At 47.5% G+C, this 14,690-nt stretch overlaps 1 protein-coding gene across 5 annotated transcripts in view; it reads right to left on the bottom strand.

The window, feature by feature from the left end:
- Positions 1 to 14,690, bottom strand: part of BRCA2 (BRCA2 DNA repair associated) — a 740,135-nt gene that overhangs the window by 666,025 nt on the left and 59,420 nt on the right. For 4 of the 5 annotated variants that reach the window (XM_085621674.1, XM_085621677.1, XM_085621676.1 and 1 more), the window contains exon 3: positions 5,721 to 5,827. In XM_085621674.1, the coding sequence (XP_085477800.1) occupies positions 5,721 to 5,787 (67 nt within the window). In that variant the 5' untranslated portion in view covers positions 5,788 to 5,827. Of the gene's footprint in view, positions 1 to 5,720; positions 5,828 to 11,430; positions 11,487 to 14,690 lie in introns of all 5 variants that reach the window. The other variant, XM_085621675.1, reaches the window with a different exon arrangement.

The following is a 14,690-nucleotide window of genomic DNA, read 5'->3' as shown; positions in this document are numbered from 1 at the left end:
GTCCCGGTGGATGGAGCTCCGGTGGGTGAACACCCCCTGGTTTGTCGTCTGTTGCGGGGCATTCACTTGTCCCTACCTCCGGAGCCTCGTTATTCCGCTCTCTGGGACGTTAATCAAGTTCTTAACTTGTTTTTATCCTGGCAACCGAATAGGTACCTCTCCAGAAAGGAATGGTCAGCAAAATTGGCCATGCTTCTGTGTCTAATTTCTTGTAGACGAGTGTCAGATGTACGGGCTTTGGACATTTCTAGCAGAATTTTTACTTCTGATGGTGTGACGTTCACTTTTCTCAGACGCACTAAGTGCCATTCCAGATTGATTTCCTACCCACAGTTTCGTCCCCCTGGGGAGAGAGACAGCTCATTTCACTGCGGAAGCCTTTTAAGGCGGTTTCTTCGCCCACTATTGCCAGGTGGGTTCGCTGGGTGATGCAGGGAGCAGGCATTAACCTTCACTAGTTCGGTGCACATTCCGCAAGGGGTGCTAGGGCTTCGAAGGCCTTCAGTCTAGGAGCGCGTCTAGAGGATATCCTCAACGCGGCAGACTGGTCTTCAGACTCCACTTTCAAACGGTTCTATTTTAAACCGATTCTGAATATGGCTCATTTGGTTGTGGGCAAGCTTTAAACAAGCATAATCCTCGCCTCCAGTCCGGACATAGAATGAAAAATTTCCTAGCTAACGTAACGGAAGGTTTCAATTCTATTAAGGACTCGGAGGCGAGGATTATCCCACCCTTGACTCGTGGAGGAGACCCCTCCCCGTACTACAGTAAGTAATATTTTGTTCATTCTGATGCATTTGACTTTGGTTATTCTGAAATGTGTATGAATTTCTTGTGAAAAAAAAAAAAAAATCTCACAGTTGTTCCTCCGGTAATATGTTCCTCTTGCCCCCAGGCACGGATTCCAACAAACAAGATTCCTGAAGAGCAGAGGGAGGCTGTCTACGCGCTCAGAAAGAGGAGGAGAGGACACTGTTGAAGGACTATGTTGGGCTACCTGGGCCCTGATTGGACATTGGGTTCATGACCTGTGATTGGTTGTTACCATGTGTTTCTTGTTTACTACATTTTCCCTTTGGTTCATGGGAAATGCAGCCTTCTGTTATCACTTCGCTGCTATGTATTAAAGTGAGGAAAGAAGGCATAATTCTCGCCTCCGAGTCATTAATAGAATTGAAACTTTCCGTTACTTTAGCTAGGAAATTTTTTATTCTCACGGAGATTGGGAAGGCGTAGCATTATAGTCAATCGCTGTTGAGAAGTGAAATGCCTCAGCGTTAACAGTAAATGCCCCCGTAGCTGAATGAAAATGTTTACCTTGGTTCTGTAGTTTCTCAAACAGACGGCACTTACTACTCCAAAGGTCATGCCCCTCTTTTAATCTATTCGGCTCCCGCGTCTCCCGGCATTAGCGTTTTGCATGCCCGGTACGTGGATTTAAAAAGAACGGCTACTTCGTGTCAGCGTCCTCAAGGGGGGTACGGCTTCAGCACAGACGTCCGCATGTGGCGTCATTTCCTGTGTGCACCTAGCTTGAACTACAAATCCCACTAGGATCATGGGATTTGTAGTATTTTAGTGAGTTGGACATCGTATATACGATGATGGTGTGGTTCAACATTGGGGGACTATGCCATCCCCAACAGGTCATAAGGCTTATACTTAAGCAGTATAGGATGACACTTTGTTAGTCCTGAACTGAAAAGACATTTACATGAATGTATATAGGACTATCATCTCAACCAATATGCCCATATAGGTGATAGTTGATCACACTTCTATTCCCTATGTAGTTTGGCTTTGAGGTCGATAGATAAAAAATGTAGTCATCGTATTGTTTGTTAATTAAGTGTGTTTCACAATGCATCATCACAGCGTTGATATACCTGGGTGTTCTTTATCTCTGGACCACACAGGGGTAGCATGATGCACCGACGGGAATGGACATGTTGCTATGATAGCTCGTGTCCTACTACCTTCTGTTCAGTGCCTTCCATGGGATTGAGTCATTCAAACCTTGATGGTCAGTTTTTAGTTTATAGACCCAACGTTGGACCCTTTCCAACAGCCATTTTGAGATGTTGGGTCCATCTTTAACTCTTTCAATAATGGTCCTTTCCAGCTTGCTATCCGTGTGACCTTTCTCTACGAAGAGGCTGTCAGTTTTGTTGCTGTGATGGCTCGTCTGATTGTACTTCTGTGTTCCCTGATCCGCAATTAGACTTTTCTGGTCGTCATTCCGATGTATCTGGATTTGCACGGGCAAGTGATCATATAAATTGCATTGGAAGGTTTTGCAATTCGTGTGATCTCTCTGTTCCCAATCGTATCTCAGGCCGAGGTTAATACTTGTAGTGTGTTTGGTGTTTCTCATGACAGCCTACATGTCACTCAATCAGGCTTCCAGACAGGATATAGCACTGAAACTGCTCTAGTGGAGGTGGCAGAGTCTAAAGGAGTGTCAATGGACGCGGGAGCATCGGCTATGTTGGTCCTGCTGGATCTCAGCGCAGCCTTTGACATGGTGGCTCATCCCACATTGTTAAACAGACTCGAACAGCTTAATGTTCAGGCTCAGCCCTTGCCTGGATCCAGTCCTACCTCCATAACCGCACTCAAAGCGTATTTCTTCCTTCATATCAATCATCACCTGAGCCTTTGAGGTGTGGGCAACACAAGGCTCCCCTGCTCTTTAATATCTACGTGGTACCATTCTTCAATCTTATTGACACTTGGGAATTGAAGGCTGTTTCGTATGCAGATGACACCCAGCTGATATTCTCTTTCAACGATCAGTCAAGGGACCCGTTTGCTAGACTAAAGGGTTGCCTGAAAGACATCACTAGCTGGAAGAATAACAACAAGCTGAAATTAAATGCTGACAAGACGGAGATCATGTTCTTTGGTCAGTCCTCCCCTCCTTCCGTGGGACTTTGGTGGCCTGCTGAATTGGGCACCCCGCCTTGTCTGACAAAGGCAGCTAGAAACCTGGGTGTCAAATGGGACTCGGATACATCTAGTGAAACCCACATACACCATGTCTCGTCAGTCTGCTCTGGCAAACTAAAAAGGTTAAGAAAATTTCTGCACCTTTTCTCAGAAGATAGCAGAACGACAGGAGTACGTGCAACGGTTACCTCCCATCTAGACTATGCTAATAGTCTGGACTTGGGGCTCCCCAGCTATCCTATTCACAGACTTCAGATGATTCATAACGTGGCTGCGAGACTCATTCGTAGAGTGCCTTTTCGTCATCACATCTCCCCTCATATCCGGTTCCTCCATTGGCTCCCGGTTGTAAAACACATTGAATTCAAGGCCTTGACCCTTGCTTTCCGGACCATGCACAACATAGGACCTCGATACCTCAGAAAAAGACTTCCCCCATACCAATCGGCCCGCACTCTTAGATCTAACTCTAAGTTCCTAATGTGCGTTCCCCGGTTTGTCAAGGCCAGAAAGGGAGGAAGGGCCTTTGCGGTCAGGACAGCTATGCTATGGAATGCACTACCTCTACAACTTTGCATGCTGGACTCTAAATCCGCCTTCCGTAAGCACCTCAAGACGTGGTTCTTTGGCGAGGTTTACTCGCTGCGCCAAGCTATTCACCTGTTTTGCCGCTAAGCGCCGGTACTTCTCTGTTTGAGGTAGCTGTTTGCGCTATACAAATAACTATTATTATTATTATTATTATCATTATTATAACACATCTGCTCTACGTATATGGAGGCAGAGGAGTGAGGCAATTACTGCAAGCAACTCAGAGGACCATAGAGGCCTGGAAGGGTGCGGAATGTCAAATGAAGTGGAACAAGAGATGCACGAAAGAGACACCCCTGTGGGCGTGGAAACGATTGCCAGAATTGGGTAAGCTGCAGGGTTTTGCACCCTGGGATATGGTAGGGATATCCAGACTCTGGGATATACTAGAGGGAGGTGCCGTGATTTCCTTCAACTCACTTCAGCGTGAATACAAGCTGAATGACACCCAAAGATATGAATATTTGCAATTACAACATGCCTGGCAGGCAGAACAACTAGACACAAACATCCCAGATTTTGCACCCCTAGAGGGAATCCTTCTTCAAGGAGAACTACCAAACAAAGCCATCTCATGGACGTACAAAACCCTGATAAATAACATGTCAGACAATCTTGGAGCTCTTAGAACACAATGGGAGGTCACTGCGGCCGAATTAGAAAACGTGGACTGGGAAGAGGCATTGATGCATCCAAGACAAGTGGCTATCAAATTAAGGTTACGACTGATACAATTCACAATCCTGCACAGGGTCTATTTTGACAGGGCACGCCTACATAAAATCGGGAGGGCCGATTCACCAGGGTGTCTCAGTTGCAGGACAGAGCATGGGACCTAGATATACACTTTACGGGATTGCCATTAAATAAAATCATATTGGACCCCAATAACAGAGGAATAAGGCAAGGTAGTAGAAACAACGATACCCATGAATGCCAAATACATTCTGTTGGGTATTCCCTTTGAGGAGGACCTCCCAGTTCCTGTTATGTAATTTAGGGCTGGTGGTGGCCAAGAGAGACATTACCAGACACTAGGGTGCCCCAGCTCTCCCCACAGTGATGGAGTGGAGAAAGGTTATGGACCTATATATGGTTGCTGAGAGGGTGACATACAAAGCAAGAGGATGCCCGAAGAAGTTCTCCAAGGGTCTGGTGCCCCTGGTTGAGATACTACGGGTTGGATTTAGAGTGGCAGAGAGATGAACCCCAACCAGGGCTGAGATAACAGAGAGAAAGGTGAGAGGAAATACTCCCCACCCCCCTCATCATGAACTATGAAAGATTGTACTTACCACCTGGCAAGGCTCAGTGATGGCTACGCCAGAAATTATCTGCATTCATACCACTGCTGAATGAATGATTTCAAAACTGTTATGTTTCATGATGCTCCTAGTCTTAAACACAAAAGATGTACCAATGCTGTGTTTTCTTTTCTTGCAATTTCTATCAATAAAAACATTTTTTATTTAAAAACGAATGATTTAACTGCAGAACCAAAATGGTTGCCCCAGGACTTTGCCCTTGGCCTGTGCTTTCCCGTCCCATGGAGTGCTGTCTGCGCTATATAACATCACAGAGGGCTGCAGGTGTGCTAGGGTCCTCCTTCTGACACCTGGTACTCTTGGGACACGTAATTGCCAAATGGCTCCTAAGATGTCTCCATCATGATACAAAACGAACTCTGGGCATGTATAGCCTGCGGTAAAAAAGGGTAGTGAGTATGTTATATGTAACTTGGTTGGTAAACAAAAAGTGCACTTGTGTTTTGTTTTTGGCTGAGGACCGGGCATTTACTACAGGAGGAAAAATAGAATAGCATCTCTTCTAACTGTTCGACATTCCAGTTTTTCAATGTAAACCTTCATACTATGAGTGAGTCTATTCAAACACAATGTAATGAATGCAGAGGAAAATTAAGTGTTTAGATTAACTATTATATGGGGCAAGGAACTAGACTTCCCCAAATGCTGTAGCTTATTGCTGCTCACTAGCCAGCATGTTCGTCTCGGTTATATTCCCAAACAAGAACCCGCTAGAACACACCAATACAGGTAATTGTTTCATAAAGTAGCACACTAATCAAGGAGCGACTTGGACATCGAAGTGTTGATCTTAATTCCTTTATCAGACACAATATTCGCCAACAATGCAAAAACACGGTAATTGCGAAATACCTGTATTTCTGCAGCGAGTTCGAAAAAGTTCAAAGAACGTTGGCCTCTGCACTGGTTGAATGGCCATTTTGCTATCCACATCACGGTTGGCAGGGCACTTTGAAAACCTACAAAATGTCAACATAAGCAAGATTAGAACCCCAACATACGCCTAATCCAGATCACACATTACGAGCCGCAGATCTAATTTTTGTTTGAGTTCACACTGCATATGAAGTGAATCGAATACAAATCTAAAGAAACTGAGGGCATTTACATCATGTCACAGGCCACCACCAACAAATAAAGAAACAGTAAGAACCTAGATAAACATCATAGTACAATGAAAAAGTAGAAACTATATGGGAAGAACTATAAATTCAGCATTAACAGCAAGTAAAAAAACATGCTTAAAGAAAATTACTCAGACATACTGGTACACAGGGTCAATATTGGTCAGTTTCATCACTTCGAACCGAACAAGCATTGGCATAGCTAATAGGTCTCGCTTTTGGGACCTTCTAAGTATTTAGTTATGCAGCACGATATCTTTGGTGCAACAACATCAACTGTTGCATGGCTAAACACTTATAAGGTCCCAAAGGCGAGACCTATTGGCTATGCCAATGCTTGTTTATTAACTCAGCAATATGTAAATCTGCAAAGCCACTAACATGACAGACACGACTAAAAGAAATTATACAAACTTTAAAGCCCTATCCATTTTCCGTTTGGTCCATATTTAAAAATGTAGGACATGCCTACATCAAGATAGTTTCCTGTTTGAATTTATCTGTAAAAATCAGTAAAAATGGAAAACTGGGAGACTTAGTTATTTTTTCCTTGCGACTCCACAGACTCCTGCTTTACCCCACTGGAAGAGAGGTCGGGTGTAATTTTTTTTTTAAATCTCAATATTCTAACCAACTCCCCTATATCTGCTTTGCTACTTTACGTTCTGGTGTTTTATATATGTAAAGTATTCCATGTAAAGTGCCCGGTGCACCAGTAGCTGGGGTTGCACTATATAAATACCAGAAGGAAGAAAACAAATGGCAGATCTTCGAGAAAATGCAAATTATTATTTTTGTGAAAAACACATGCACATCTCAATTTGCTAACTCTACATTCTCCGAGATCTCTGTATTAAGAGGGGCAGAGAGGAAAATACCTATCAACAATACAGAGCAAGTGGTGCGTTTTGGAATTACTTACATATGCAAATATGTCTTTGAAAACCACTATTTTAATATTTGACGCTCTTAGTATGAATGCTGCATTATTTCACATGCCAACTGCTGTTGTGCATGTCAATGTATATCAGTAGAGGTTATGGGTAGAAATTCAGTGACACCATTTTAACACTGTGCTGCACATTAGGTCTGCTGCATTCCATGATATATATGAAATTCAGACAACTTGGCAATGAAATGTGCTCCAGTGGCATACTCATGTTCCCACTGCACATACCCAGATAAAATAAGGCTACTAACAACCTATCTTAGGCCACCAAGTTTGTTTTTTAAACGATTGGCCTCCATAATACAATAACACTGTTTCTACATGTCCATAAACTAAGTTGTGCTTCATTGCAGGACAGAGTTTGAAGTTGACATCTTTTCTGACGGCCCTTATTAATATAAAGTCAATCCCCTCCCCGATGGCATTACATTTACAGTTAACCCTGTTCTGTTGTCTGTAAGGACTCCATGGAGAAACAAGTCAGACAGAGTAGGCATAGGCGGCCTGCTGGAACATTTCAGTTGAGGTAAAATGCACAGTAATCAGAATTTGCCGCAAAGCACAGCACTACAACAACCAAATGATGGACGGAATGCTGACAATGCAGACATTCTCCCCCAGTCAAGAGATCTGGGTTAAATCCATCGTTCTTTTGCCCACTACGCCCCCCCAGTTCAGACATGGCCATATGCAAATCAGTCTTGACCCTGTGCCTCATGGGAACAGTCCAGCCCGAACTGCCAAGCCATGTCTTCCCTGGACCGGAATCAAGTATCCTAGGACCGGTTTCTGGCTATCAGCCGTCATCAGCCAGGATAGCTTGACTCCAGTGGCGTAGTGAGCACGGGTCCCACGTCTGGGAATACCCATCCCACTTAGGGCTAAAAGCGTTACAACAACCAAATGATGGACGGAATGCTGACAATGCAGACATTCTCCCCCAGTCAAGAGATCTGGGTTAAATCCATCGTTCTTTTGCCCACTACGCCCCCCCAGTTCAGACATGGCCATATGCAAATCAGTCTTGACCCTGTGCCTCATGGGAACAGTCCAGCCCGAACTGCCAAGCCATGTCTTCCCTGGACCGGAATCAAGTATCCTAGGACCGGTTTCTGGCTATCAGCCGTCATCAGCCAGGATAGCTTGACTCCAGTGGCGTAGTGAGCACGGGTCCCACGTCTGGGAATACCCATCCCACTTAGGGCTAAAAGCGTTACAACAACCAAATGATGGACGGAATGCTGACAATGCAGACATTCTCCCCCAGTCAAGAGATCTGGGTTAAATCCATCGTTCTTTTGCCCACTACGCCCCCCCAGTTCAGACATGGCCATATGCAAATCAGTCTTGACCCTGTGCCTCATGGGAACAGTCCAGCCCGAACTGCCAAGCCATGTCTTCCCTGGACAGGAATCAAGTATCCTAGGACCGGTTTCTGGCTATCAGCCGTCATCAGCCAGGATAGCTTGACTCCAGTGGCGTAGTGAGCACGGGTCCCACGTCTGGGAATACCCATCCCACTTAGGGCTAAAAGCGTTACAACAACCAAATGATGGACGGAATGCTGACAATGCAGACATTCTCCCCCAGTCAAGAGATCTGGGTTAAATCCATCGTTCTTTTGCCCACTACGCCCCCCCAGTTCAGACATGGCCATATGCAAATCAGTCTTGACCCTGTGCCTCATGGGAACAGTCCAGCCCGAACTGCCAAGCCATGTCTTCCCTGGACCGGAATCAAGTATCCTAGGACCGGTTTCTGGCTATCAGCCGTCATCAGCCAGGATAGCTTGACTCCAGTGGCGTAGTGAGCACGGGTCCCACGTCTGGGAATACCCATCCCACTTAGGGCTAAAAGCGTTACAACAACCAAATGATGGACGGAATGCTGACAATGCAGACATTCTCCCCCAGTCAAGAGATCTGGGTTAAATCCATCGTTCTTTTGCCCACTACGCCCCCCCAGTTCAGACATGGCCATATGCAAATCAGTCTTGACCCTGTGCCTCATGGGAACAGTCCAGCCCGAACTGCCAAGCCATGTCTTCCCTGGACCGGAATCAAGTATCCTAGGACCGGTTTCTGGCTATCAGCCGTCATCAGCCAGGATAGCTTGACTCCAGTGGCGTAGTGAGCACGGGTCCCACGTCTGGGAATACCCATCCCACTTAGGGCTAAAAGCGTTACAACAACCAAATGATGGACGGAATGCTGACAATGCAGACATTCTTCCCCCAGTCAAGAGATCTGGGTTAAATCCATCGTTCTTTTGCCCACTACGCCCCCCCAGTTCAGACATGGCCATATGCAAATCAGTCTTGACCCTGTGCCTCATGGGAACAGTCCAGCCCGAACTGCCAAGCCATGTCTTCCCTGGACCGGAATCAAGTATCCTAGGACCGGTTCCTGGCTATCAGCCGTCATCAGCCAGGATAGCTTGACTCCAGTGGCGTAGTGAGCACGGGTCCCACGTCTGGGAATACCCATCCCACTTAGGGCTAAAAGCGTTACAACAACCAAATGATGGACGGAATGCTGACAATGCAGACATTCTTCCCCAGTCAAGAGATCTGGGTTAAATCCATCGTTCTTTTGCCCACTACGCCCCCCCCAGTTCAGACATGGCCATATGCAAATCAGTCTTGACCCTGTGCCTCATGGGAACAGTCCAGCCCGAACTGCCAAGCCATGTCTTCCCTGGACCGGAATCAAATATCCTAGGACCGGTTTCTGGCTATCAGCCGTCATCAGCCAGGATAGCTTGACTCCAGTGGCGTAGTGAGCACGGGTCCCACGTCTGGGAATACCCATCCCACTTAGGGCTAAAAGCGTTACAACAACCAAATGATGGACGGAATGCTGACAATGCAGACATTCTCCCCCAGTCAAGAGATCTGGGTTAAATCCATCGTTCTTTTGCCCACTACGCCCCCCCAGTTCAGACATGGCCATATGCAAATCAGTCTTGACCCTGTGCCTCATGGGAACAGTCCAGCCCGAACTGCCAAGCCATGTCTTCCCTGGACCGGAATCAAGTATCCTAGGACCGGTTTCTGGCTATCAGCCGTCATCAGCCAGGATAGCTTGACTCCAGTGGCGTAGTGAGCACGGGTCCCACGTCTGGGAATACCCATCCCACTTAGGGCTAAAAGCGTTACAACAACCAAATGATGGACGGAATGCTGACAATGCAGACATTCTCCCCCAGTCAAGAGATCTGGGTTAAATCCATCGTTCTTTTGCCCACTACGCCCCCCCAGTTCAGACATGGCCATATGCAAATCAGTCTTGACCCTGTGCCTCATGGGAACAGTCCAGCCCGAACTGCCAAGCCATGTCTTCCCTGGACCGGAATCAAGTATCCTAGGACCGGTTTCTGGCTATCAGCCGTCATCAGCCAGGATAGCTTGACTCCAGTGGCGTAGTGAGCACGGGTCCCACGTCTGGGAATACCCATCCCACTTAGGGCTAAAAGCGTTACAACAACCAAATGATGGACGGAATGCTGACAATGCAGACATTCTCCCCCAGTCAAGAGATCTGGGTTAAATCCATCGTTCTTTTGCCCACTACGCCCCCCCAGTTCAGACATGGCCATATGCAAATCAGTCTTGACCCTGTGCCTCATGGGAACAGTCCAGCCCGAACTGCCAAGCCATGTCTTCCCTGGACCGGAATCAAGTATCCTAGGACCGGTTTCTGGCTATCAGCCGTCATCAGCCAGGATAGCTTGACTCCAGTGGCGTAGTGAGCACGGGTCCCACGCAAAGCACAGCACAGCACAACAAATTCTCTTGACCAGTCATGATTGGGTGCGACGAATCACAATTCGCCATTTCAACATTCTACTCCATGGCACGAGAAACATCTCAAGGAAAATGTGGGGGGTTTTGGACAAGAGAGGCATGCCGCCCAAGACTTGCTTCAGCCTTCTAACATTCCACCTAAGAAAACAGGATCGTAGAGCTGAATCTAAAATCCGTTTTCTAACCAGAACATTCTGCTGCGTTGATACTCGCTGCTTTGAAGAAAAAAAGCCCTTTTAGGAGTTCAAATTTTCATGGCTCCAGTATTCCTGAAGCCGGTGGCGTCCTTCTTTCATTTGACTAACAGGCATTATGAAAATGAAATTCGGAAGTCACTGGAGTAGGTAAGTGGGCTGAAACGTAAGAAGCACTGTTCGCCTAAGAGGCGCTCTGTTACCGCGGCGCGGGCAACTGCTGAAACGTAATCTTGCACGAGTGGGGTACGCTAAGTAAAATAAACTGTTGACACTTGAATGGCAGCAAGGTTTACAGTCTACTGGCAGTTGTATAAAACTGGATGAGTAGTGACCATCAACAACCAACTGTTCGGATAACTCCAGACTTCACAATGCACCAAATTCCCTAATAGAGACTATCAAGGAACTGAGCTCACAAAGTACAACGATAATGACCCCATGACTGAATGCCAAGGGTCACAACAAAAAAAATGTATATTCTACTCACACTGTAATCAGTATTCACAGAATAGGATGTTCTCAGATGGCGACAGTCTGCAAAACCTAAGAATTAGACACAGTATCAATCAATTGGAGAGCGCAGTTTCCGTGCAATTCTGAATGGAGCGGCCTATCTCTTCCTGAAACAAGCAACAAAAAGACGCGCGGCTGCGAGACGCGCTCTGTGGTGGGGGAGGGGGAGGAGCATTGAGGCGCAAAAGTGAAAGCAGGCTGGCTGGCGAGTGGTGTGCGATGTGCGCGCACCATGACGAGAGAGGAAAGCCATATGGCGCCTCTGCTCGTCATTGTGCGCGTAACCGCACGCCCGTCGCCAGTGCACGCGCCAGTGGGCTGAAGCGCTTCCCCAAACGGATTGCATGGCGGCACGATGCACGTGAGTGTGCGCGTGCTCGCCATGCAATCCACTTTTGGGAGCACTTTTGGGAGCCCCTTACTAGAGTCTCGCATAGCGATTGCTACACAATAGCTAGGCGAGACCTAAAAAGGCCTGAACTCTCAGCAGAGGTTGGGTTGGGTATGGGAGAGGAGGGGGGTAATCTGATCACGGTGGTGGTACAGGTTACCAATAAACCTCTTTTAACCTCTTTCTTTACACAAAATCTCAAACTATGTGTTCCAGAATCCTACAGATCTATGGACCTCAAAACTAATTCCTTGACTGAGAAAGAAATACTATTAGAAGGGGCAAATGTGGCCTCTTGGTTCTGCATTTCTTGTATTCATTACAGAACTGAGGCTTGATAATAACCACTGTTTGTTTTACAGAACATCTTGGAACTTTCAAACCTTGACATTCTGAAAAATGGAACACATTTGTCTCCCAGTCAATTTCTGAATCTAACATTGTTAAAGTGTGAATCACAGATTAAGTTACAGTTGTGCCTCTGACAGCTTAAAGTTCAAAGTAATATAATGAAGTATAACAATTGGTTCTCTTTTTATAATTAAGGCCGATGTTTTATAACGTGGGTCCTCACCATTTCTGTACCATGAGAATGGGACCACATTACAAATAGGTTTCAGAAATTCCTTCTTGCACTATGCTAAATTCTCTGTCAACTTGAATGGGCAGGTCATCTAAGAACCAAACAGAAACAGTCAAGAAAAAGCAGAAAAGCAAACATCAAAATATCAGCCACAGCATCAAACCTAACATGCACTAGGTCTGAATTCCAAGAACCGTAAGGATCTGTATGTTCATTCCCCTTTCAGAGGATTACACATTTTTAGTCAGTGTCACACGTGGCTGCCTTTGCAAGGAAAAACTCCTCCAGCAGAGAAAGCATGGAGCTGTACCCGACGAAGTCCTCTCACGGCCAGAGACCTGCTCTCTCCCGCTGCAGCTCCGCCGCTGTGCTGTACTGCTGCCCTGTGCAGGGCTTAGTGCAGGTAGGGGTTCGAGCCTCAGTCCAGAGAGTAATGTGCCCGTTTTTAGTTAATTCTCTTGCCTTACTGTGCCCTCAATTTCGACTGTTGCCTCTCTGTTTTGTGCCTTATTGTGCCATTCTGGTTGTTATTGTGACACTCTGTTCTCTGCCTTATTGTGCCTCTCTGCCCGTTTTTCCCCGCATCCCTCTCCCGCTGATGCTACCCCCGCGGCCCCTCCCCCATCAGATTCCCGCTCCCGCCTCCAAACTGTGCCTCCCTTCCCCCTCCCCTATTTAATAGCGGCCACTGCGCAGCTGCGCCGCTGGCACACCTTCGAACCAGTCTGCGCCGGTCCGCGACCAGACTACGACCAGCGCCAGGGACCCTGGCTCACCGACCATCCACCGCTACGACTCAGCTACCCTCCTCACACTCAACCCGAAAGGAGCCACAACTGCCAACGGTCCGTACCAAGCATCACCCACGGACAGTTGTCCTGCCGCCACTGCCGCCAGACCTTCACCACCGTCCGCACCCCCACGACCACCGCACCCAGCGCCAACACCACCGACCCCCTGAGGTGTATTCCCCTCAACGTGCACTCCCTGCACAGATAAGCCGCAGAGATCTGGGACCTCCTCGGCACCCTCTAACCAAACGTCGCCTTCTTTACAGAAACCTGGACTAACGCCTCCTCCACCCCCGATGGATACAAGATCCAGAGGAAGGACCGCCTAAACCATCCAGGAGGAGGACTCTCCTTTGCACACAAGAGCTCCCTCTGACTCTCCACCTCCACTCGAGCAACTCCTTCTCCACCACTGAACACCTTCATTTCCAGGTCCTGATCAGCCCTAGAAACCCACTTCGCGGTATCCTCGCCTACAGACCCCATGTTCCGGTCGCCACTACCATAAACGACCTCATCGCACCCCACGCCATTGCCTCCATGGACTACATACTCATCGGAGACCTCAACTTCCACCTCGACAACCCCAACTCCACCACCCACCTGGACAACCTCGTCAACATGGGACTGAAACAGCTTGTCACCATGCCTTCCCACAAGGCAGGACACACCCTCGACCCCATCTTCGCGGGAGGAAACAACATACACTTCAGCCATCACGCAACCCACATGGACTGAGCACCACTGCGTACACTTCCACGTCGACAAATTCAAGCCGCCCAAACCTGCACTGCGCCCTCCGCGAAAGAACTGGTGCAAAGTCACTGAGGAGGAACTCCACTCCACCCTCAATCATGACACCCCCCACCACCGCGACCGACGCCAATCTCACAGCCAAGGAACTACACAAATGGATCTCCAACTGCACAGACAAGCTTGCACCCCTACGCAAACCTAACAGACAGTGCTCCAGGAAGGCCACCTGGTTCACCATCGACCTCCAAAAAACCAGAAGCACCTGCAAACGTCTCGAACTGGAGAAACAGCAAAACGTCAGAAGACCGTACCAACTACAAAAACGCCATGACGGAATACCACCAACTAATCAGAACCACCAAAAGGACCTTCATTCAAAACAAAATCCTCGCCAACTCCAGCAACTCTGGGGAACTCTTCTGCGTCATCCAGGAATTCACCAAGCCCCCCAGCAAAACAACAGACATAACACCTTCCCAGGACCTCTGCTACAAGCTCGGATCCTACTTCCATCTGAAAATCAAGAGCCTATATGGCAATTTCAACGACCAGACACCTGACTCCGAAACCATTCCCTTCCCTAGCAACGCTAGCCAGCCCACCATCTCCTCCTAGACCCCAGTCACCACCGAAGACAACACTTCGACCATGAAAGGCATCACTCAGGGGCCCCCACCGTGGGTGAACCAGGTGGCCTTCCTGGGGCACTATCT

Source organism: Triturus cristatus, chromosome 8, assembly GCF_964204655.1.
Source record: "Triturus cristatus chromosome 8, aTriCri1.1, whole genome shotgun sequence".
In the NCBI taxonomy this organism is placed as follows: Eukaryota; Metazoa; Chordata; class Amphibia; order Caudata; family Salamandridae; genus Triturus; species Triturus cristatus.
Note: the sequence above shows the minus strand (reverse complement) of the source record. Positions and strands in the feature narration are given on the sequence as shown.